The sequence below is a fragment of the Eubalaena glacialis genome, chromosome 14 (genome assembly GCF_028564815.1).
Source record: "Eubalaena glacialis isolate mEubGla1 chromosome 14, mEubGla1.1.hap2.+ XY, whole genome shotgun sequence".
Lineage (NCBI taxonomy): Eukaryota > Metazoa > Chordata > Mammalia > Artiodactyla > Balaenidae > Eubalaena > Eubalaena glacialis.
Window position 1 is genome coordinate 80,577,551 of NC_083729.1, and position 25,470 is coordinate 80,603,020.

Consider the following 25,470-nt stretch of genomic DNA (forward strand, 5'->3'; position numbering starts at 1 on the left):
TGCACTTAGACGGTGCTTCTTCAGTAAGTCCTTACAATAGCCATGTGGTTGGTACTGTTATCCCATTTTACAGATGAGGAATCAGGGGCTCAGAGAGGTGAAGTGACTTGTCTACAGTCCCAAGGCTGGTGAGTAGCAGACAGGATTCAAACCCAGATCTGCCTCACAACGGAGCCAGAGTTCTTGATCTTCAATCTAGGAGCAGGGGCTTTCTTTCTTTTTTTCAAACACTCTACATAGAGGGGGGGTGTAATTAATGAGATAGGTAGATGTGAAACAATCTCTATTTTGAGGCAGAAAAGGCAGTCCAAGGACACTGCCCATGGCCAAACAGGGGTCCAGAGCCCTTGAGTCTGGGAGCCTCAGGCAGCCTTGGCCTCTGCCTTGGCTTCTGCCGGAGCTTACCCAGCTCAGTGGGCCTAAGCAGCGAGCCTTGTAGCCCCTGTGTCTATGTGACTCAGCCGGTGGGTTTGCCAACTCCTGGGACCCAGGTGGGGTCAAGTCCAACACACAACACCAGGAGGGAAGGAATTCCACTGGTGGAGATGCTGGCCTTGGGGTGAACCGACTTGTCTTCGAGTTCGAGGCTGTTCTCTACTGTCCCAAATGCTTTGAGCAAGTCTTGATCTGTAAAAATAACCCTCCTATGTCATGCAGGACCAAGTTGAATGAAATAACGGGTGGCAAAAAGTTTGGGATATCCTACTGGTCCTACCCATGCAGGAGTTGATTGTTTATTCAATATCTCATAATAACGTATAATGGAAAAGAATCTGAAAAAGGATATATAGAACTAAATCACTTTGCTGTACACCTGACGCTAACACAACATTGTAAATCAACTATACTTCAATAAAAGAAAAAAGAAAAGAGTTCACTATTATTCTCAGGAGAGCTAAGAGCTAAATCTTACCATACTTGACATATACTTAGACGACTAATCAGTATTCCGTTTGCTTAGGTTCTCTCTCTGCCTGAACTCCATGAGCCCATCTATTTATACAGTGTGTGATTGTTTTGAAGGTGGTGTCTGTCTGGGGCTCTCGCAGTTGGAGGCTCTGAGTAGCAGCAGGGGCTGAGGAAGCCAGGGCCACACCCAGGGCTGCGGCCCAGGCAATTTTCCAAGGCCCCAACCACTTACTGTTTCAGGAGGCGAAGCCGAGCTCTCCTCTGCAGGCCTGGAAGGAGAAAACAAGACCGCTGGTTGGCATGGGCTGTGAGCCACTGACACCGAGCCCCAGAGAGGGAGGAGGGCGATGAGAGGGGCAGCTGACACCTCGGACCACTTCCTTGGTGCCAGGCTCTGCTCCAGACACCTCATGGGTTTTAACTCCCTTACAGCTCATGGCAAACCTAAGAGTTGGTACTCTTATTATCTCCGATTTGCATATGGGGAAGCTGACGTAGAGAGTGAGTGTGTTACTGAGTGACTTGCCCAAAGTCATGTAGCTAGTAAGTGGCAGTCTGTGTGCCCTTAAATGTGCCACCTTGCCCTTCACAGCAGGTCAGGAAGCAGAGGTTGTACAGACAGGTGGTCTTAAGTCAGAGCATGTGTATTCCGGGGAAGTGCAAAATTTCCCCCTGGGACGAAGGAAGGAAGGAAAGAATGAGCATGTCTATTTACATGTTTATCTCATCCTTTTTATTTTTGAAGCACATTTAATAACATACATAGACTATTAAGTAAACACAGCTAGCATAAATATTAATCATTTAAGAATATAAAATAGTTATCATTATATATTAAATATATACATACATAATATATTAAATAAATAAATACAGCTAATTGAAGTTAGGGTTTATAATTAAAAGATTTTTTTACTGATGAGGTCCTTGATCAAAAAAGTCTGCAGACCACTGAACTCTCATGGTTCTTAGAATGGAATAAATGGATCCCTTTTTTTGGGGTGGCAATTGTATGCAAAAATGTGCACATGGTGCATTTCTCTGCAGAGAGGGTCCATGTTGCCATCATACGTTCAAAGGGGTCTGTGACCTATGAAAGAGCCACTGATCTAGTCCACGTCCTTGTGGGCCACCCTGTCCCATTTTACAGAAGCCCAGAGAGGGTAAGTGACTTGCACAAGGTGGCACAGGTGAGCAGAAGAGTCAGGGCTAGATTCTGGGGCTCTGGGCTCTTGGCCAGCTGTGTGGGCCTCCCCTGAAGCTCCCAGGGGGGCCCGTAGAAGGAGGTGATCCCACCTCTGAAGTGACCGGGTGCAGCAGCCATCTCTGAGTTTCCCCACAGCCTCACAGAGGGGAGGATTTCTAGCTTCTGGGAACATAACCCAAACCCTACCGCAATCTCTGTGCACTGCTTCCATCCCAACTGCTCACGCGTGTTCCTGATTACTGAGCACATGGCCCGAGCCGGGCACTTGGGTGGGACTTTACAAAAGCAGCCCTGGGAAGTAGGTAACATGGTTATCCGGGGTGAGGCAGCTGAGGCTCAGGGAAGCCAGGGCATATGCCCAAGGTCACTAGATCAGGAATCAGCAGAGTCGGATTCAAATCCAAGTTTGTCTGACTCCAAAGACAGGGTGTTCTCTGATCCCTGAAGCTTGGCCTCAGGCCAAGAATCACTTCTTGGAACTATCATGGGTTCGGGGTTGGAGGGGCAAACTTCCACCAGGCTACCATCTGCCCTGCTTCCCTAGAGAAGGAAGGACCCTCGGGGACACCTCCAACAGCGAAAGGGGTCGCCATGACAGCCCAGGAGGGCACAACTTACAGTGTAGGTGAATGGCCACAGCCAAGGACACCAGCAGAACAAGGACGACAGCCACCAGTAGGCCGACAATGAGGGGGGCACAGGACAGGCCTGGAAAACACACACATATTAAATATTTGAGATGTACAGATGAATACAAAGAGGGAAAAATCAACCGGAAGCCCCACCTCCCAGAGAATACCGCTGTTTACATAGTTCCTTCCAGTCTTTTTTCTAGGCTCTTTAAACACATTGAGATCATTTCATATATAAAATTACATGTCCCACATGCAAATTTTAAAAATTAATAAACTCAGGAGCTATTTATGTTCAAATGAGATAGACAATTTGCATGCCTGGTAATGGGATTTTTCTTATTTATTTTTAAAACTTTTAATTTCAGAAGAAACACCTGAATATATTTTCACTGTAAAAGATTTAAGTATATGGTTAGAATGCCCCTTGGCATCCCAGCTCCTTCACAGAAGTAACTGCCACTGTTAATTTGCATGTACACATACATAATTTACATAGATACATCCCATACAGCTTTTAAAAATACAGAGGCTTATATAGTACAAATTGTTCTGCAACCAGGTTTTTTTTTTTTCTTCACTTAAACATGCCAGCACATTCTTTTTTTTTTAACGGACATTTTGTTTGTTTCCTGTGTTTTACAAATACCTCTGCAGAAAACATCCAGGTGCATTTCTTTCCTTATGCGGGAGCCTGCCGGAGGCAGATACTGCAAACGAGAACTACTAACCATAGACTATATCCATTTTCAATTATAACAGATACTGTGAAACGCCTTCCAAAAAAGGCTGCAGTGAATTTCATTCCTAATCACCAGTTGTGCACCCTGCCGACCCTTGACATTATCAAAATTTTTAGTTTTTGCCAGTCCAGTGGGTGAAAAATGATATTTCACTTCAGTTCACCACGTGTCAATTTCAGCCTACTTTCATATATTGGCCACGTATGATTTTTCTTCTATCAGTTGCCTATTTGTTCCTTTGCCCATTTTGTATGCTATGTAAATAGCAGAGCTTATATCATGGATGCCCCAAATCCTTCTCTGGCACCCTTCGTGTCCCTATGGCTGGTCCCTATGAGTAGCTGAGGGAGCGGAACCAGGACCCATGGGTGAAAAGGGAAAGGCTGCAGATTTGGGCTCAAGGTTAAAAAAATTAGAAAGAGTTTTCGATGTCAGGGAAGGGGGAGAATGTTTACTGAAGACCTGTTATGTGCCAAGTATAGCACTAACTACAAACTTCCGTCTTGTGAGGAAGGAAGGTATTACTGTCATTTTTATCTCTCATTTTACAGTTCAGAAAAACCAAGAGTCAAAGAAGTTCAATTACATGCCCTAGGTCACCTGGATACTAAAAGGCAGGGCCAGGATTTGGACCCAGATGCCCCGAGTTATACAGCCCCTGCCAGTTCCATCGTGACAGCTTAAGGGCAGGAGAGGTGGCGGAAGGGATGGAGTGGGCTGCTCCGTGGGAGGGAGCCTGCCATCACCAAGGCTGCATGGTGCCACGTGGAGAGGAAGGTTGGGTGAGAGGCCCTTGGAAGTCCTTCCCACCTCTGATGTGTGAGCGTTTCTGTCTGCCTCCCTCTCATCTCCCCCATGTTCTCCCGACCTGGAGGAACCTCAGAAACACGGTGCGAAGTGAAAGAAACCAGGCATGAAAGACCACATATTCTATGACTCCATTTGTATGAAATGTTCAGAAGAGGCAAATCTATAGCAACAGAATGTAGATTAGCGGTTGCCAGGGGCTGGGGCGGGAACAGAGATTAGTTATAAACAGGCACAAGGGCTCTGACAGTTTGATGGAAATGTTCTAAAACTAGATCGTGGTGATGGTTGTATAACTCGGTAAATTTACTAAAAATCATGGAGTCATGCGCTTAAAATGGGTGAATTTTATGACATGCAAATTATGCCTGGATAAAGTTCTAAGTAAGGGAGGTGGACACAGGCTGCAGGGATAGGGGAGAGGGGTCAGGGGAGGCCTCCTGAGCTATGACCTGAACTAGAGGCCGAGAGACAGCTACGGGTCCTCTGTGAAACGTGATCACCTACCAGGAAAACTGCCGCTTCTAGTAAAGGTGGCGAGAAGCCTGCTTGGGCAGGGAGCCAGAGGCCAGAGACACACCGGCAACACTCAGCCCCACCTTCTTTGCCTCGCTCGGGTCTTGGGGTCTCCTGAGATCTGTATCTCACCACACTGTTCCTGTGACAGCAGTTTAGAAATTGTCCCCCAGCACCACCCCAGCTTGTCTCAAGGGGAGCAGGCCCCTCCCCATGGCGGCCTGTGAGTTTCTTTCATGATAACAAGCTCTGAGCTCAGTCTAGGTGGCCCCGCCAAGCTGAGCGCCTTGTGTATAGTATCGCATTTTATCCTGCCTTCCCTGCAGCCACGTGAGCATTCCCACTTGACAGGTGAAAGAAACTGAGGTTCAGAGAGGCTGAATCACTTGCCCAAGGTCGCACAGTATAAGCAGTGGTAGACAGGGATTCAGACGTAGACCTGGCTAACTTACCACTAGGCTACACTTCCCCATGGTCCCCACCCCCAATACAACCTCCACCTACTCCCCTTGACGCCCCTCCCCCCAACTTGGCCACCTTCACACACATCCTGGTTATTCTCAATAACCTACTAATGTTGGAATTGCATTTTACCCTGGGATTTTACCGAGGGTTGATATCAGAAATGATGCAAAAAATTTGAAGACCATTTTTCCATCATTTATAAAGTGCTACTGAATTCACTATCGTTCAGCGGTCCTTACATAAGAATGAACAGGGCAGATTTTTTTCTAGAATTTAGCACCAGGATGAAGGCTTTGATGCCCGGGTTGTTTCTTTATATCATTGTGGTGGGAGGAGGGGTGTTAGTGGTGCCACGTTACTTGGGGTCTACTCTTTGCTTCACCGGGTTTTTTGGGCTCCTCCAGAGCCAGGGCACAGACCCAGGTTTTGCATCTTCATCTTAGTGCCTCTACTGTCTTGGCCTTTTGTGTCCTTTTTTTGGTTATACCCTGCCTGAAATCCTTTAGGCAAAGTTGGGGGGCATACTTTATACAATGAGCTCATTCTGTCTCCACCTTCATGTTCCCTAAGACTTTGTCCTTCTGTACATGGGTTCTGATTTGCTTTTTACTGTGAACTCATGTGGCAGCTTCCCTCTCCCATCCCCTGGATCCTGCTAGATGCCTCCTCCCAGACTCTTTCTGATACTTTATATAAATATTTAAGACAAAGCAACACCAGTAGCATGAGGTGGCCCTGGTGTGGCTGCTTGTGGTTTGTCCTATGGGTGGGAGCAGGTGGCACTTTCTTTTTGTCACCAGTAACTTTTGGGGGACAGAGGTCAGTGTTTTTCCAGAAACACATTTGGCTGATGGGTTCAAGGCCAGTGTGTGTGTGTGTGCATGCGTGTGTACTCAGCTACGGTGTCTGGTGCTTGTAGCACAGAGCAGTGAGTTGGTTCACTCATTAGTAAACATATATGAAGCACACACTGTGTGCTAGGTCCTCTATTAGGCATCAAAACTGGGGAAGGTTAAAGTGCTGGCCCTTTGTCTTTTTTTAATTACTTTTTATTGGAGTATAGTTGATTTACAATGTTGTGTTAGTTTCTGCTGTACAGTAAAGTGTATCAGTTATAATAGGCATATATCCACTATTTTTTAGATTCTTTTCCCATATAGGTCATTACAGAGTATTGAGTAGAGTTCCCTATGTTATACAGTAGGTTCTTATTAGTTATCTATTTTATGTAGTGTGTATATGTCAATCCCAAAGTGCTGGTCCTTTGGGTTGAGTTTTTTGTTTGTTAACAGCTCTATTAAGATATAATTTATATATTGTAAAGTTCACCAGTTTAAAGTTTATAATCTAATGGTTTTTGTCATATTCACAGAGTTGTGCAACTATCGCCACAATCTAATTTTGAACATTTTAATCCCCGCCAAAAGAAATCCTGTGCCCATTAGCTGTCTTCCCCATATTCCTTCCCCAAACCCCCAGCCTTAGGCAACCACTAATCTACTTTCTGTCTTCAAGGAGTGTCATACTCTGGACATTTCATATCAAGGGGATCATATAATATATGGTCTTTTGTGCCTGGCTTCTTCCACTGCAAAATATTTTCAAGATTCATCCATGAGGTAGCATATCAGTACTTCACTCTTGATTATGGCTAAATAATATTCCATTGTATGGAGAGTCCATGTTTTGTTAATCCATTCATCAGGTGGTAGACATTTGAGTGGTTTCTACTTTTTAATCCTGCTGGGAACATTTGTATGGAAGTTTTGGGTGGATGTATCCTTCATTAAGTTTTGTCCTGTGATGATTTGGGAGTGTGTCCCCCACTAGAGTGTGAGCTGCTGGAGGACAGCACTGCTGTCACACTCATTTCCCTTTCAGACCCCGGCTCAGGGCTAGAGAAACAGGCTGGCGTCCACACTTGGGAAGGGCTTGCGGAAGGAAGGAATGACGGGAGGGAGGGATGGAGGGAGGGAGAGGGTCTGCTGTGCTTCTGAGGATCCAGGGGTATGGGAGAACTCACCCTTCTGGGTCACCAGGTTTGGGAACCGGAACACTTTCTTCTTGGGAGTGGTCTTCTTGGTGGGCTGCGGAGTGGTGGGAAGGACATCAACTACAAAAGCAAGACACATGTTTTAGCCAGGTAAACAGCAGGTGGATTCAGAGATAAAACTTACAATTGCACATCTTATATCCAGGTACTGAAGTCCTTCTCGGTGTTCCCTAGGCTGCTATGGGGCTTGGAGGTCACAGATCACTAGGATTTTTGATCTACTTCCCCAACTCTCAGATGAATCTGAAGGCCTAGGGATGGGGGTCTGTTTGGTGTCCTGGAGAGAGGGGCTCTGGAGCCGCCCAGATGTGAAAAGAGCCCCAGAACCCCTGATTAACCACTGCGTGACTTGGGGCAAGTCCTATCACTTTTCTGTGCCTCAGTTTCCCCCATTTTAATCCAGTGTCACGTGCTGAAGTGTTGGGACAGGGCAGAGGGACAAGCCCACAGGGCAAAGGGAGACACCTGAGGCTCGGAGATGCTAAGGGAGGGGGGACACCAGGTGCCGCTGAATCCAACCCCTGCCTCTGAGGGTTGGGGAAAGACATTTCACTGAAATGATTTTCTGCAAAATGGTAGGAGAGGGAATCGGGTGACACCATGAACTTGAACTTTAGAGTCAAGGGCAAAGGGAGGGGCAGCCAATGTTTGGTCATTTGGGCCTGGTAGCTTCCATATAAAATGTGGACGCTTCAGACGCTCACTGCCCTGAGCCATGAGCAGTAGAGAAAACGTGCCCCGCTCTGCCCGCTCCATGAGGTTTCTAGAAGAGCCAACTAAGCAGAATTAACCCTTACCAAGCTCCCACCTCGGGCTAGTGCCCATGCCAAGAGCGTCAGCTTAAGCTTACTGAACCCCACAACTCTGGGGACTGGCACTCTTTTCCCCATCTTATCTCCGAAGAAGCCTAGGCTCAAGAGGTTGAAATAAATCACTTGCTCAGAGTTCAAGAGCCACGAAACGGCAGGGCCGGCATCTGAGCCAAAAGATGCCTGTCCTAGGCGCTCACCCCGCACACTGCCTCAAGAGCAAATGCGTTTTGACAAAAAGTTAAGCACATCAGGTCATCAGAGTGCTGAGGGAAACTATCGTAAAAGGGGAAAACAGCCTCAGTCTCTTGCCCGGAAAGCCTGGGAGGAGCTCGGCCCTCTGCGGCGGTGTTTTGACCTTCCATTACCCCCTTTAGTCCTCACTGCCTGGGAAGTGTTCATTCCCCTACTTCCTACACGTGAAGGCACAGAGGCTCCCAGCGGGGCAGTGGTGAGCCTGCGAGGGGGCAGCTCTACAGGACTTTGTGCCCTGCCTGGGCACAGTGGCCTGAGGACAGATGGGGGGGTTTGTGGGGAGACTTGTTCTATTTCAATGTCTTCTTGCCCAGAGGCAGGTCCCCTTGATTCTTCCTGATACCACTCCGCCACACCCACTTCTCCCCACTTCTCTCCTCTTGGAAAGGGGCAGGAGTTTTGAGCCCATGGTGTCTTGAGGGGCCTGAAAAAGGCCCATCGTCCCCCAAATACTTTCTCTACCATCCAGGCTTCCTCCTTTAAAATGTACTGACCTTCTGGCAGGAGGGCAGGCTCTGACTCTGAATACCTGTACCATGCGGAGATGATACGGTTGCCAGCACGTGTTTTGGGGGAGGGACTGCCATTCCCGGGGAGCCAGGCAGTGAGAGGGGTTTGGGAAGATCAAAGCCAGGAGTGAGCGGGTGGTGGTACACGTGGTGGGAATCTTCTGAAAACCAGTTTTGCTTATTTCACCATCCACCTTTCCTAGACCCTGAAATCTCATGAGTGGGAAGTGTGAGGTTTATAGAGACAAAAACAATAAATCAAACCAAAACCCCAAACTCACAAAAGCCCAATTTTCAATACAAGAATCAGTTGACACCCACCCCTCCAGGGAAGCCTCGGCTTCTTGTCGGGAGAGCTCTCCCTACCTTCCCCACCTCCTGATTTAAGACCCGAGGTTGGTGACATGTGACGAGGGCATCACTGTGGTTTGTGTCTTCTTGGTCATGTCGCTATGCCTGCACCTCCCATGCTGAGTGGTCTAATCCCTGGGGGTCCCCTTGTCACTCTCAATGCCCCCAGCCTGAAAAGATCCCAGGTGAGTGCGAAGCAAGACAGTGGGAGGCCCACTGGGCGTTGGCCTTGGCCATGGGCTAACCTGGGGAGGGGGCCCTTTGAGAATTCCTTCACACCCTTGATAGTTTAACCCTCACCATCCAATATAGCAGCCACCTGCCACGTGTGCTACAGAGCACTTGAAACGCGGCCAGTCTGACCCGAGATGTGCTGTACACATAAATATCGAGCACTTAGTATGAAAAGCGAACGTAAAATATTTCAGTAATAATTTGTATACTGATTACCCATTGAAACAATAATATCACTGATACACTGGGTTAAATAAAATATATTATTTAAATTAATTTTACTTGTTTCTTTTGATTTTTTTGAACGTGGCTATTAGAAAATCTTAAATTACATCTGTGGCTCGAAACATATTTCTACTGGAAATGATGACTTAACTCCTGACGAACTGCAGTTTCTAAGGGCTGGAGGGAGTCATGGAGGCCCTTAGCAGCCCCACAATACAGATGGGAAAACTGAGGCCCAGGGAGGGGAGCGACCTGCCCACAGGCACTGGGTAAATTTGCAGCAGAATTTGCAGGTGGGTCTGGGATCCAGCCTCCTCACTCCTTGCAACTCTGGGCGTGGGTTCAAGCTATGGGTCCCCATGCTCGTTCTTTCCCTGTGTGCACACTGGGAGGGGATTTCTGAGACCACTGGCAGGTCTGGGGACTCGGCCCAATCCAGCCACAGCCTCAGGTGAACGTAGAATGGCTGAAGGACAGTGCTGCCCTGTCTCCAGAAGAAGCAGCGATGCTCCTAAGCATCCCATGGGATCAAACAGCACCTGCCTCCCAGGGTGGTTGACAGCATTGAGTGAAATAACTACGTACAACACTTGCACCTGCTTGGCCCTTGGTTACTTTTTGTTTCTACTAGCGGTAGTGCTGTTGCCCCTGGCGGTCATTCCCTCCTGCAGGGCGGGGCTCACTGAGAGTGGGATGTCCCAGGGCCTGGCACGCACCCGGCACCCAGTAGGTGCTCAGTGCTCATCCACAGCACTGAGCCAGATTCTTACCCACACTCAGCTGAGTTCCCTTCCCAAAGGTCAGGTCGGGGTTCCCAACCGTCATGCAGAAGTAGACGCCGCTGTCGGAAGGCTTCGCACCTCGGAGGCTGAGGGTGTACCGGGAAGAATCTCGAAGCACAGTGAGCTTCTCCTGCTCCACCTCCTTGCCGTACACAGCCCCTTTGGTGAGATCCCAGAAGGCCAGGAACTCGTAGTGACTGTTAGCGCTCGGGGCCTGGCGCTGCCTCAGCCAGTAGATGCGAGGGTTAGTGGGGAAGGTTTTGGCTTCACAGGACAGCATCACTGTCTGGTTGGTCAGAGCCGCCATGGACGCAGGGGTCTGCAGGAGTGCTGAGCTGCCACGCAGAGCTACGGGAAAGAGAAGGAGCGGAGACCATCAGCACTTTTTCTCGGCCAGGCTCGTGGGGCCTCAGAGTCACCCGTAGTCAAGTATGAGAGAAGTTATGAGAGAGCCTGCCCAGTTGCAGGGCCTGGGGAAATGCTGTGTGAAATGCAGCCGGTGGCCCCAGGACTCAGAGCTCGAGCACCCCATCCCCCATGCGATCATCCACCAGGCAGGTGTTCATGACGCCAGCCTGACAAAGGCGACAGGGGAGAGAGCGCCGTTTGTTGACTGCATGCTTATGCCTGGCTCTTTGCATAAATTACCTCAATCATGCCTCAGACTTACTTTGGGATTTTTATTCCCATTTCACAGATGAGGAACTGAGGCATGATATGACTTATTCAAAGTCCTGCTTACAGCTAGTAAGTGCCCGGGACTCAAACTCAAGGATTCAGTCTGAAGTCAAAGCTGGTTGCCTTTCACCTTGTCCTGCTGCCGCTCTACGTAGACCTTCAAAAGGCTCCAAGCAGCTGAAGGAGACCCAGGGCAAGCTCAGAATCCCCGGCAGAGCACATGGCCGGTCTGGCCAACCTACAAGAGGGCCAGCCACCGTTTCTGCACAGTAACAGCCAGCAAGAGGAACTCACTGTCCCCCGATAGGCACAATTCTAGCCCATTACTCCCCGAGCCCGTAATCAACTGGTCTCTGGATCCCCATTCCCGAGTGGAAGGACAGACACCCCAGGCGGGGCGCTGGGAGTTCATTTCAGTCTCAGATTGGAAGCCCCTGCAGGTAGGGGATTGTTCAGGAAAACTAGAGCAGAACACACAGACCTGGCCTTGAACCCCGTCTGTGCCCCATGCCAGTTGTGGGACCTCAGGCGAGTCGTGGAGCCTGTCTCCTCCTATAAAAGGAGGGCGGCTTGCTGCTGCTGTCCTGCCTGCTTCTAAGGCTTAGAATGTCCAAAAAAGCACTGCCAAGTGGAAAGTGCCATATGTGGGTAAATCACTGTCTGTGTGTCTCACATCTCAGGGGTTGTTACTGGCAGCAAATGAAATCGTAAGGAGAGGATTAGAATGGGTCCTTCATGGCCAAGTCCAACAAACTGAGTCTGACCTGGCAAAGCTTTCATTTTAGCTGCGGGGCAGAGGAGACTGCAGACCAGGGCAGAGACCCAGGAGCATCAAGGTCCAGAGAGGACACAGACCTGGATGGGCAGAGGAGGCCACAGTGTGTGTGTGTGTGTGTGTGTGTGTGTGTGTACCCAAGGCTTTCTGAGGTCGTGGCCCACATTCACAATCCTGCCTGTACTTGGGGGTCAGGCTCCCTGGCCCCAGAGTGACCTTCTCTAACACTGAAGAAATGAACTTAAACTTTTAGACTCCCCTCACACTCAGATCGCTCTGAGCTTCTGCCGCACTGAGAATGAAAAGGTACCTGGGGCCCAAGTGACTGCTGGGCCTTCTCTCTTCTCCCCAAAAGCCATACTGCCTTTTTAGCAGAGTAGAGATTCTTCATTGTTTGGGGTCATTGACCTCCTGGGGGAGATAGTAAGAATCGACAGGGAATCCCCTGGTGGTCCAGTGGTTAGTACTCCTCTCTTCCACTGCTGGGGGCACAGGTTCGATCCCTGATCAGGGAACTAAGATCCCGCATGCTGTGCGGCTTGGCCAAAAATAAATTAAAAAAAAAAAAAAAAAAAGAATCACTGTACTGAACATGATACATGCATTATTTTGTTTAATCCTCACCAGATCTTTTGGGAGGAAACATACCATTTTACACATGAGGAAACAGAGGCTCAGGAAGGTTAACACAGCTGCTTAACCTTATAACAGAGGCTGCTTAAGGTCACACAGCCTCTTTGTGGTGGATTCAGATTCAAACTCAGGTCTGGGGCCCCAGAACCTGAGCTTTGAGCCACTCCTTGGATTGAGGAAACCCGGATCCACATCATGGGCTCATGTGCACGTAGTGGGGCTGCAAATAAGATTCCAGAAGCTCTACCAAGAAAGCACAGAGTGGAGAGGGGTCGGAGGGGCCTTGGGCTCTTTGTGTACGATGCTCGCCTGCGTCCTGACTTGAAGACTTCCTGGCTGAGACACACCCTGGTCTCTCTCGTGCCCACTTGCTTTTCAGCCCCTGGAGGCTGAGCCCCCGGCTGTGGCTGAGCCCAGTCTGTGCTCCGGACCCAGAGCCAGGCCTCACCACACGCATGGTCTCATTTGATTTATTTGATGTTCTCAGTCCCCCCGTGACTCCACTCTCAGAGGGACCTGCTGTTTCTAAAATGACCCACAGTAACACTAGTAGCTTTGAATGGCCTAGACCAGCTTCTACTTGAGATGTCGTTGAGTTCATTAGGTCAAAGCCCAGGCAGGCAGGCCTTATCACCCTGGCGGGAGGATCAGCTTTGGACTTCTTGAACAAGAGAGCAAATCAACCACAGGTTAGTGGGCAGTTTGGGGTGTGGAGGGGTTTCTTCTAAAAAACAGACTGACTGGGCTTGGCCAGAGGGACAGACTCTCCGCTATATTCTAACCCCAACATTCCAACTCCATCGTTGCTTGTTCGGGGAGCCATACTGCCTACGACACCCACCCCCAGGGAGTATTCGGGAAACTGGGGACCCTGAAGGGGTACCCCGACACACCTGCCTGAGAACTGGCAACAGCCTGGTATTTGGCGGATTGGGCTACAGATACATCCCCGGAAGTAATGAAAATATGTCTACAGAACCCTGGGCCAAGCGCCGGTGCACCAAAGCCAGAACTAGGCCCCTGGCCCCTTCCTGGGGGCACATCTCTGCCAGACCTGGACCAGGGCATTTTCCCTTCCTCTCTGGACCTCCTTTCTCTCTTTTCTTCCTTCCCATCTCCTTCAACCCTCCCTCCTCCTCCCTCTCTCCCTCCTCGCTTCCTGTCTCCCCTTCTAGGTTCAGGCTCTGGGGCAGAGGTGGCCTCAGTCCTGAGGCTCCCGGGAGCCCTGGGTTAATGAGCTCCCTCGGAGGTTTTCCACCCCCAGGGACTGTGCCTGCCGGCCGCCTCCCCGGTGCCACCGCAGCTCCGGGCTCTGGGCTCGGCATCCTACGGGGACAGTTTTCCCAAACTCCACGGCTCAGTCTCTTCCGGGGTCCAGCGAAGCCCACCCGCTCCGGCCCCGCGCGCCCCAGGGTCTCCCCGCCTTACCTGCCAGCTGCGCGGCGAGAAGAAGCCAGAGCCGCGGCTGCATCTTGGAGCGCCCGGGACATCTGGTCCTGGCGGGGCTCGGCTGAGATGGTCTGCGCTGGGACCAGGCGGGGCAGCTGGGGGAGGGGGGAGCGGGTAGCAGGGAGGGAGGGAGCTGGCGGGGGAGAGGGGCGGGAGTCTGGTGAGAGGATGGCAAGGTCTCTGCCCTCATCCTCCCCGCGTTTCAAAGGTCTTGGCTGCGTCTCCAGTAAGGAGGTAACGCGGCTGCGCTGGAGCCAAGCAATCGCACGTGTGTGATCGCCTCCTGCCCTGGGAGGTCGGAACAGGATCTTCCCTCCATGTGACTCCAGATGAGGCATCTGAGGCTCAGAGAAGTCAGGATGCTCAGGAGGGTCCCGCGGGAGTGGTGGCGGAGCAGGACCCTAACTCCGGTCACTTCCTTCCTTTTTGAGTGGTTATTGACAGCCTCCTGTGTACTCCAGGGCCAGCTGGACCTGAAGTCACCAAGACCCAGGCCCTTCCCTCAAAGGCACACACTTGTGAGGGTGAAGGAAAGTTAACTGACAGTGACACATAGTCTGATGCTGAGGAAGGTGAGCTGGGGCGCCAGCCTGGGCCGGCGGCAAAGCCAAACCTTGACCTTCAGAGTCCGGAAGAGCTGAGAAGATTAGGATGCTCTCTCTACCCACCCCCCCACCCCACAATGTGTAATTTCTGTTAAAATAACACTGAAATGGGGAGTTAGCAGGAGATCAACAAAGATGCCCGCCCACTTTGAAGCTGTGTGTGTGTGTGTGTGTGTGTGTGTGTGTGTGTCCTGCTGTGCGGTGCCCTGCAGCTCTGTCTGCCGGTGGTGCAGTCAAGCTCTGGGCAGGGAGACTTGTCAGGGTGATCTTGCTGTTCAAGTGCAGGTTAGCAGAGGAAGCGGGGAGTGGGAAGGTGGGGGAGGGATCCAAGGAGGAAAGCTGGGTATGTGAGGGCCTGCGGGGCAGAGGGAACCTGGGGAGGGCGGTGGGAGAAGGTCACGATATCAACAAGGACCTAGACCCGCAGGCCGTGTGGGTCACCCTAGGAGCCTGGAGTTTACCAAAGAGGGGATGGAGTGTCCTTGGAGGTCTAAAGCAGGCCATGGGGCAGGGACACTTTCAGCGTCCAAAGCCAATCTCCTTTCCAACCTATTCCTGCCTCAGCTCCCTTACCCATTGCTGGGGACCCGCACTGCTGAGCTGGGTTCAGAGAGTCCAAAGTCACTATAGGGGGAGTAGCATGTCCTGAGTGTGGGGCTGCTCCTACAGCCCAGCCAGAGGCCAGAGTTTCCCTCCATACTTCCTAACCAGGAGCAACCGCTGAGGCCTGAGCGTACACAGGGCAGACCTGGGGAGACCACACATTAGTGTGAGCTTTTTTTTTTTAGAAGTGAAATTCACAAAACACAAAATTACCATTTAAAAATGGATATAATCCAGTGGTATTTAGTACATTCACGATGTTGTGCAGCCACCACTTCTATTTAATTCCAAATCATTTTCATCTCCCCAAAGGAAATCTCTGTACCAATTAAGCAGTCTCTCCTTATTGCTCCCTTCCCCCCCTCCCCCAATTCCTGGTAACCACTAATCTTCATTTTATCTCTATTGATTTACGTATTCTGAATATTTCACATAAACAGAATCGTACAATATGTGGCTTTTTGTGTTTGGCTTCTTTCACTTCCAGTAATGATTTTGAGGTTCATCCATTTTGTAGCATGTATCAGTACTTCATTCCTTTTTTATGGCTGAGTAATATTCTGTTGTACCTATATACAACATTTTGTTTATCCCCTCATCTATTAATGGACATTTGGGTTGTTTCTACTTATTTGGCTATTGTCAATAATGCTGCTATAAACTTCCTTGTGTAAGTATGTATTGAGTACTTGTTTTCAGTTATTTTGGGTCTATACCTAGGAGTAATTTCTAGGTTATATGGTAATTCTGTGTTTAACTTTTTGAGGAACTGCCGAACTGTTTTTATAGCAGCTGTGCCATTTTACATTTCCACCAACAATGTATGAGGGTTCCAGTTTCCCCGCATCCTCACCAACACCTGTTACTTTCTGTTCTTTTTTTTTTTTTTAATATATCCATCCCAGTGGCTGTGAGGTAGTATCTTATTGTGGTTTTGATTTGCATTTTCTTAATGGCTAGTGATGTTAAACATCTTTTCATATGCTTCTTGGTTATTTGTATTTCTTATTTGTATGTCTATTCAAATCCTTTGCACATTAAAAAGATTAAGTTGTCTTTTTGTTGTTGAATTATAAGAACTCTTTATATATTCTGGATACCAGACTCTTCTCTGATATATGATTTGCAACTATTTTCTCCCATACAGCTGCTTGTCTTTTCACTTTGTTAATAATGTCCTTTAATGCACATAACTTTCTAATTTTGATGAAGTCCAATATTTCTGTTTTTCTCTTGTTGCTCATGCTTTTGGTGTCATATTTCAAAATCAATGGCTAAATCCAAGGTCATGAAGATTTACCCTGATGTTTTCTTCTAAGAGTTTTATAGTTTTAGCTCTTATAATTCAGTTATTGATCCACTTTGAGTTCACTTTTATACATGGTGTGAGGTAGGGGTCCAACTTCATTCTTTTGCATGTGGATATCAAGTTGTTCTGGCATCATTTGTTGAAGAGACTATTCTACCCCCATTGAATAGTCTTAGTATGCTTGTTGAAAGTCAGTTGACCACAGAGGTGTGGGCTTATTTCTAGACTCTCAATTCTATTTCATTGATGTATATGTCTATCCTTATGCCAGCAACACATCATTTTGATTACTGTAGTGTGATAGTCAAGTTTATGTCAACTTGACTAGGCCACGGATGCCCAGATATCTGTTTAAACGTCACTTCTGGGTGTGTCTGTGAGATTGTTTCTAGAAGAGAGTAGCATTTGAATTAGTGGACTGCTTAAAGCAGATAGCCCAACCTAGTGTGGGTGAGTAACATCCAATGTGTTGAGGGCCTGAATAGAACAAAAAGGTGAAGGGAAGTTGGATTTGCCCTCCTTCTGCCTGTTTGCCTGAGATGCGACATTGATCTTCTCTTGCCCTTAGCACTCCTGGTTCTCGGGTCATTGAACTAGAACTGGAATCTACACCTTTGGCTCTCAGGCCTTTGAACAACAAAACCCAGGCTTTTGTGGGTCTCCAGCTTACAGACAGAAGTTCATGGGACTTCTCAGTCATCATGCTTGAGACAGCCAATACCTTTAATAAATCATATATATCTATATATATCTATATCTCTTATTGGTTCTCTTTCTCTGAAGAGCCCTGATTAATACAAGTAATTTTGTAGTAAGTTTTAAAATGGAGATGTGTGAGTTGTCCAACTCTGTTCTTTTAAAATATTGTTTTAACTATCTGGGGCCCCTTATATTTCCATGTGAATTTAAGAGTCAGCTTTTCCATTTCTGCAAAAAAAGCTGTTGAAACTTTAATAGGAATTGCATTGAATTTGTAGATTGCTTTGGGTAGTATTGCCATCTTAACAATATTATGTTTTCCAACCCATGAACATAGAATTTCTTTCCATTTATTTAGGTCTTCTCTAATTTCCTTCAGCAATTTTTTTTTTCTTTTCTTGGTTTCAGTGTACAAGTCTTTCACCTTTTTGGTTAAACTTATTCTTTGGTATTTTATTCTTTTGGATGCTATTGTAAATTGAATTGTTTTCTTAATTTCCTTCTTAGATTGCTCACTGTTGGTGTATAGAAACACAACTGATTTTTGTGTATCGATCTTGTACCGTGCAACTTTGCTTAATGTTTATTAGCTCTAGTAGTTTTTCTGTGTGTGTGGATTCTTTGAGATTTTCTACATATAGGATCAGGCCTTCTCAGAATAGAGATAGTTTTACTTCTTCCTTTCCAATTTGGATGCCTTTATTTCTTTTTCTTATCTAATTGCTTTGGTAAAACTACCAGTATAATGTGGAATAGCAATGGTGAAAGCAAATAACTTTGTTTCATTTTTGATCTTAGGGGAAAAGCTTTCAGTCTTTCACCATTGAGTGTAATGTTGGCTATGGTTTTGCTGTACACATAAGTGTATTCTATCGTGTTGAAGAAGTTCCCATCTATTGCTAATTTTCTGAGTGTTTTTTACGATGAAAGGTTATTGGATTTTGTCAAATGCTTTTTCTGCTTCATGTGAGATGATACTGTTTTTTTTTCCCCCCTTTGTTCTGTTAATGTGGTGTATTACATTGATTAATTTTCTTATGTTGAATGGTCCTTGCATTCCCAGAACAAATCCCACTTGGTCACAATGTATAATCTTTTTAATATGCAGTTGGGTTTGGTTTGTTAGTATTTTGTTGAGGATTTTTGTATCTGTATTCTTAAGGGGTATTGGTCTCTAGTGTGATCTTTGTACAAGATCGACCACTCAGCTGCTTTGGCCTGTGAATACTTTTAGAGCTGTAGCCATTCCTGTGCTGTAGTCAATGCAGCAGGGGCATTAATGACTGTAAATCATCTAAGCTGAACCATGTTTCCAGTTTTACTCTCCAGCTTCTGCAGGCTGTGCTGATCTAGAAAAGCTTTCTTGCCCTCATGCCATTCATTCAACAAACACATAGAGGGAGCCATCTAATCCCGGGCCGTGTGTGTGAGAGCCAGTTCCTGCCCACCAGGAGCTGCATCTCCTGACTGACACAGACGTGTTGCCAGACAATTACAATTGCAGTCAGTTCAAGCTCCACGTCACCCATGAACTCCCACGCTAAAATCCACCGTCCTGATACTTACCTGCCCTGAGTCCTCTGTCCCTGATCCTTCTGTACCCATCATTCTCAGCGGGTGGTTGCAGGGAAGGGAGGCAAGTGTGGTGTTGGGGAAGCAGGAGCTCCTCCTAGTCCTGCCACTCACCATCTGGGTAACTTGGGGACATTTACTCAACTCTTTGAGCCCCAGTTTTCTCAATTGTATACTGGAAAAAAGGATCCTAGCATTGCGGGGGACAGTGATGTAGACACGTGAACTTTCTAGTAAAGAACTTTCAAGTTAAGGAGCTCAGATGATGTGAAGTGCATCTGAAGCAGCCAAGTGGTTATTGCTTCCTGATGAAACACAAGTAGCCCAGACCCTCCCAGAAAGCCCAAGCCATTCAGCCTAAAAACTTTCCCAACCTCCAGACACAGCTTTAGATATACTAACTATTCATAACCAGATTGCACACCCCCCCCAAATTATTCCTTATTTGAATCTTTACCTTATACCTCAACATGTCAGCCTGTATTTGAAACATATAAGGCGTGGTTTAGGCTGGTGTTTCCCTCCCTGTGGTTATTCACCCCTCACCTTTATTCTTCCAGATTTATGTATTCCAAGATTGCATTTTCTTTAAATTGACTTAAAAAGAAAAGCTCAAGTAAATTTATTTTTTTAAAAAAAAGTCTAATAACAAGTGCTATAAATGGAAAGTAACTGTTACATACAATGCAAACAAAAGCTGAAGTCCGCAGGGGAGGTTAGCACCGAATGGAGGCTCTCTCCTTGCAGAACTCAAGGAGCCGAGGAGAACTGAACAGTGAACCGCCTTCTCCCTGTGTCATTTAATGTTGTTTGATGCTGTGTTTGTGCATTGCCTAAAGTAGCATTTGGAAGCAAAGGTGGGAAGAGCACGGGGTCAGGTCTCAGAGGATCTGGGTTCGAACTGTTGCTTGGTTCTTCCAGCCCCTGAGGTCTTGATTTCCTCCTTTGATAAATGGAGGTAAGATACCAGCCTTGTTTGTCTCACTGGGTTGTCTTCAGGGACAAAGGAAATCAGGGACTCAATTTCTAAATTTTTGTTCAGTTGAACTCGAAGGCTAAGCCGGGCATTCTCAGAGGGAGCCGAAACCTCTGGGAAGGGGGCACATTTTGTAGATTTATGGGGGTCTATGTTGATCGTCTGTGTTTGGGGCAGGGAGAGGGAGCTACTGGCATTTAGTGGATGGGGACTAAGGATGCCAGATGTTCTACAAATGTGGGATGATACCAAACAGCAAACAATGGACACTCCAACAACCTGCAAGACTCTCAAAGTCCATCCGGACCCACATCCAGGTGGGTTACCTGCTCATTATGACCCAATCCCAGAAAGGAGCTCTATTATATATACATCCACAAAGCCTTCCTTCCTACTTTCCTTCTTGTATCTCACTTGTATTTCATTCTCTGCTTTATCTCAGTGCCTAGAACAATGACAGGAATTCAGTATTTGTTAACTAAATAAATAGATAAATGCCTATTTTCCTATTGGGTTGTTCATATTTTCTTATTAAATGGTAGAAGCTATTTGTCTATTAGGGTTATATCATTCAGGGCCAAATCAAGAGACAAACCATACCAGTAATTTAAACAGAGAAAATTAGATATAAAGAATTTTTAACTAATAAAAGGTGGTTAACAACCAAAAGGGGTATAAAAAAACTACAGCAGGCAGACTTCCCTGGTGGTCCAGTGGTTAAGACTCTGCACTTCTACTGCAGGCGGCACGGGTTCGACCCCTGGTGGGGGAACTAAGGTCCCACGTGGTACGGCCAAAAAATAAGAAAAAAAAAAAAGGCTGAGGTAGGGATTGGCGAGCTTTTTGTGTAAAGGGCCAGGTGGTGAATAGTTTAGGCTTTGTGGAATAAGAGGCACAATCAAGGATATTATGTAGGTACTTATATGACAACACAGAAAACAAATTTCCACAATCTTTGTATTGATGAAATTAAAACTATAGTAATAATTGAGTACAAGCTTTGTAACAAAATTCTTTAATGAGAAGAATGGGATCCACTGTTTTGGGATAACATTTTGCTTCTTTGGGGTTCCAGTGTGGAAACGGTTCTTTGATGAAGGGCTGTACACGAAACAGGCAGAGGGCTGGATCTGGCCTGCAGGCTGAAGGTTGCCCAACCTTGATGGTTAAGGGAGGGTGAACAGGGGAGAGAAACTTGGAAGAGGGCCTCCCATGACTGAGGTTCAGAGCTCTGCAGAGAGAACATAGATGTCTCAGGTCACACAGCCCCCCAGTGACAAAGAGATATGTCAGAGGGGGCTGCCGCTAGATCACACACACACAAAGGCAAGAGTTGCTGCCCGGGAAAACTGGCAGACCTGGGAAAGGGAAGAAAGTCCCTCAAGCTCCCAGTTTATGGTGTCCCTCCAGCACCCTCTACTGGCAGAGACTAACAAGCCGGCTGGCAAAGGAGACACGTTTACAGGGTCGTTTCACAAAGCGGAGCAAAGAAGCTGCTTGGAGCTAAGAGGCAATTATTTGATCGCGGGCGCAAAAGATATTAGTAGAGAGTGTTGCAAATATTTCTTCCCAATCTGTTTCTTACCTTTAAAATGTTTATTTATTGGAAAGGTAGTAGTCTCATATAGTACAAAATTCAAAATAGAAATGTACACTTTGAAAAGTTAGTCTACTAGCTACCTCCGTCTACCCGCCTCCCGCAACTCAGTTCTTGCCCCCAGATCCCAGTTACCAGTGTTTTGTGTATCTTTCTGGAGCTGCTCAATGCATATGCACAATGCATATCTTTTAATTTCTGTTTTTAAGAAAATGTACCACAAAATCTTCTGTTATATGCAGAGTTTAAGTGTTTTTGCAAATACATGTATTATTTTTTCTTCTTTTATGGCCCCTGGCTAACGTGTCTTGTTCAGGAAAGCCATTCATATTCCAAGATTGAAAACAATTTTCCTATATTTTCTTCTAATACTTTTCTATTTTGGTTTTAAATTGACATCTTTAAACCAACTGGGTCTTTATATTTGAACAGAGTCTGAGGTGGGGATCTAATTTTATTTTCTTTGAAGTATGGCTATTGAATTGCTTCAATACCATTTAATCCAGCCTTTCCAATGGATCCAAATCATTTAATACCCAGGTCCCAAATCTCCAGCATCAGTAAGAACCACCAAGGATAGCTTCATCCCACAAGTCCCACTCCTGGGTGCTATCTTTGCCAGGATGCTTCTTCTCTCTACTGGACTTTCTTCCCTCCTTCATGGTGTCCCAATCATGGGTGCTCTTCTTTCTGTACTTGGACTTCTCTGTGCTTCCTGGTGCCACTCTGGCCTTCCTCCTATTCTCTTTGTGGGAATCTTCATCCTCTCCATCCCTGTGGTGCTTCCTCTTCCACGATACCTGCTCCTCATTGCCATGTCCTCTTCCTCCCTTCTCCCTGGACCTTCCCATCCAGCCTCCGTCTTGATCTCCTGCCTGATGGATGCTGGTGCGGTCCTCTGAGAAGCAGCTGGCCTCTTCTCTGTGTTGTGCTGTGTGTGGGCCAGTGGTCATTCCTTGTACAGGTGGGCTTGGAAACCACCGGTTATTGAAGAAATGGTCGTGTTTTTTCTGACAGTGATTTACAGGTTCCAGTCTTTGCCGGAAGTGATGAATATTGGACAGTGTGGGTAAGTGTCTTTCCACTGTTTTCGGCCTTTTGTAGGAAGTGGGGGACCTCTGGGGCCTCCTGAAGGGGAATCTCTGCCCCAGCATTGGAGGTCTGGGTGCAGTGTGGTCCTTTTCTCTGTACACAGAGTCTTCTGTCCCCTTTCTAAAGCAAACCTCTGGTTGTAACCCTCTGGCTCTTTGCTTTCTAATATAATCCTGAAGTTCATGTTGAAAAGAGTCATAAATCTTAGAATTTTCCATTATATTGACTATGGATGAAACTCTGCCAAGGAAGATGAAGAAAAAACTTTCTGTTAATTGTTTTGCTATAAATGTATGCTTTTTTCTTGAAAAGATCAGCTTCTCCAATTTCTAGTGGAGATTATATTATAATCATGTGCTGTAAATACCATGTAGCCATTGATTTTGAAAATATATGGTCTTGAAACAAACAACCTAATCGAAAAATGGGCAGAAGACCTTAATAGACATTTCTCTAAAGAAGACATACAGATGGCCAGTAGGCATATGAAAAGATGCTCGACATCACTAATTATTAGAGAAATGCAAATCAAAACTACAATGAGGTACCACCTCACACTGGTCAGAATGGCCATCATTAAAAAGTCTACAAATAACAAATGCTGAAGAGTGTGTGGAGAAAAGGGAACCCTCCTACACTGTTAGTGGGAATGTAAGTTGGTGCAGCCACTATGGAAAACAGTATGGAGGTTCCTCAAAAAACTAAAAATAGAGTTGCCATATGATCCAGCAATCCCAGTCCTGGGCAGATACCCGGACAAAACTATAACTCAAAAAGATACATGCACCCCTATGTTCATAGCAGCACTATTTACAATAGCCAAAACATGGAAACAAGCTAAATGTCCATCGACAGATGAATGGATAAAGAAGATGTGGTACGTATGTACAATGGAATACTACTCAGTCATAAAAAAGAACAAAATAATGCCATTTGCAGCAACATGGGTGCAACTAGAAATTATTACACTAAGAGAAGTAGGTCAGAAAGAGAAAGACAAATACCATATGATATCACTTATCTGTGGAATCTGAAATATGGCACAAATGAACATATCTACAAAACAGAAACAGACTCACAGACATAGAGATCAGACTTGTGGCTGCCAAGGGGGAGGGGGGGAAGGAGAGGGATGGACTGGGGATTTGGGGTTGGTAGATACACACTATTACATTTAGAATGCATAAACAGTAAGGTCCTACTGTATAGCACAGGGAACTATATCCAATCTCTTGGGATAAACCAAGACTATTAAAGAATATTAAAAAAGGAATGTATATATGTATAAAACTGAGTCACTTTGCTGTACAGCAGAGATTGGCACAATACTGTAAATGAACTCTACTTCAATAAGAAAATATATGATTTTGACATAGACTGAGAATCATAAAATATAATGGACTAAGAAAATGAGTCTTAAAACACTGTAAATTTGAGGATCTGGAAATATATCATTAATGTCTAAAATTTATCTAGTGGTTATTGCTAGGTTTGGGGATTATAGATGGTTTTAGTTTTTCTACTTAATTGTACTTTGTGGGGTTTTTGCCATAAATAACTTGTAATAAAAAATAAGAAAATCAAGTCATTTTAAGAAAACAGAGAGAACATCAGGCAAATAAATTAAACTAAAATTATTTGTAAATTCTACAGAAACAGAACTGGCTAGTCCCTGTGCTTATGTGCCAAGAAAGAAATAATAGGGATCATCATACATTTTCTCTCTCTCTCTCTTTCACACACACACACACGCACACACACACACACACACACAATGTGTATGTGTGTATATATATATATACACACACACACAGGTATACTTTAATCTCATAGCTGGGGTAAAAGAACAGAGGAAGATGCTACTTATTGTGATAAAATCTGGACCTATTATTATTCCTTTTTTTACAGATGAGGAAACTGAGTTAGAGTTTAAATAACTTACTTAAGATCACACAACCAGAAAGTGGAAGAGCCAAGATTTGAACCCAGGCAGAGGGTCCACAACCTGCTCACTTAACCAGTCCAATATTGGTACCAACCTTCTAGGTGTTATGAGGACTAAAAGAGTGATGGGTACAGAGCAACTGGGCAGTGCCTGTCAGCTATTAATATTCTCATTAGGATGCTGGAATGACGGCCTGCAGCATTTAATGTGTTATTGGTGGTCTATTCTGAGAACTTTTCTGTTATACTTTAGTGTTTTTATCTTTCCAGTTAATTAAAATAAATACCTGTTTGTGCTAAATGTAAAAAGTCACAGCAGCAATATACACTATAAAATTAAACTCCGCTGATTTCACTCTCTGGAGATAACTACTGGACATATTACTGTGTTACTGCAGACTAAAACTCTGTTCAACCAGGCGTGAGGTCAGATCGTACATTCTGGTTTGCAACTTAGCTTTTCTTCCCAAACAATATATTCAGACCCATTTTCTGTTTCAGTGCACAAAGGCTCTACCTTATCTTTAAGAGAGCTGCTTGGTGTGACAGAACAGGTGTGGTCCATGATTCACCCCCCCGCCCCCCCCCCCCACCCCCGAGCCGTGCTGCGAGACTTGCGGCGATCTTATTTCCCCAACCAGAGATCGATCCTGGGCCCTCTGCTGTGAAAGTGCCGAGTCCTAACCACTGGACCACCAGGGAATTCCCACCCCCTTTACCCCCCCCCTTTTTTCCCCATGATTCTTTAAAAAAAAATCAGATCTCTGCAAATTTAGGCGCTCCTAGATTTTAGCTAGGGCCAACAAAGCAGCAGTGTTTTGCAGACACCCAGAGACCTGGTCGGTAGGGCACAGTAGGGTGCTGGCCCAGAGGGGGCGCTGCCGGGCTAGGGCCCTCCTCCTTGGGAAGGATCTGCTCCTGAAACACTACTGGCCAGGAGGGAAACCCCCTCCCCTAAATAGAATCTGAAGTGAGAACGAATTTAACAGCAGAGAGGTTCAGTTTTTCGTGGAGGGTTCAAATTGATTCTGGATTCTGGCG

The 25,470-nt window shown here is 46.3% G+C and overlaps 1 protein-coding gene across 1 annotated transcript; it reads right to left on the reverse strand.

Annotated features, from left to right (window-relative positions):
• Window positions 1-1,137: 1,137 nt before the first annotated feature.
• On the reverse strand, window positions 1,138-14,054 carry CD8B (CD8 subunit beta). The gene is made up of 5 exons (XM_061211269.1): window positions 14,012-14,054; window positions 10,486-10,845; window positions 7,303-7,392; window positions 2,735-2,824; window positions 1,138-1,178 (listed from the first exon to the last, which is right to left on the reverse strand). Exons 1-5 carry the CDS (start codon window positions 14,052-14,054, stop codon window positions 1,138-1,140), a joined length of 624 nt encoding a protein of 207 aa, XP_061067252.1.
• Between the last annotated feature and the right edge of the window lie 11,416 nt (window positions 14,055-25,470).

Bases quoted from the DNA above. Each gene is read 5' to 3' on its own strand.
- CD8B (XM_061211269.1), bottom strand. From the start codon at position 14,054: ATGCAGCCGCGGCTCTGGCTTCTTCTCGCCGCGCAGCTGGCAG. The intron at 10,846-14,011 runs GTAAGGCGGGGA...TCTTTCCCGTAG, and splicing joins TCTCGCCGCGCAGCTGGCAG to CTCTGCGTGGCAGCTCAGCA. The intron at 7,393-10,485 runs GTAAGAATCTGG...TTGCTTTTGTAG, and splicing joins GGGAACTCAGCTGAGTGTGG to TTGATGTCCTTCCCACCACT.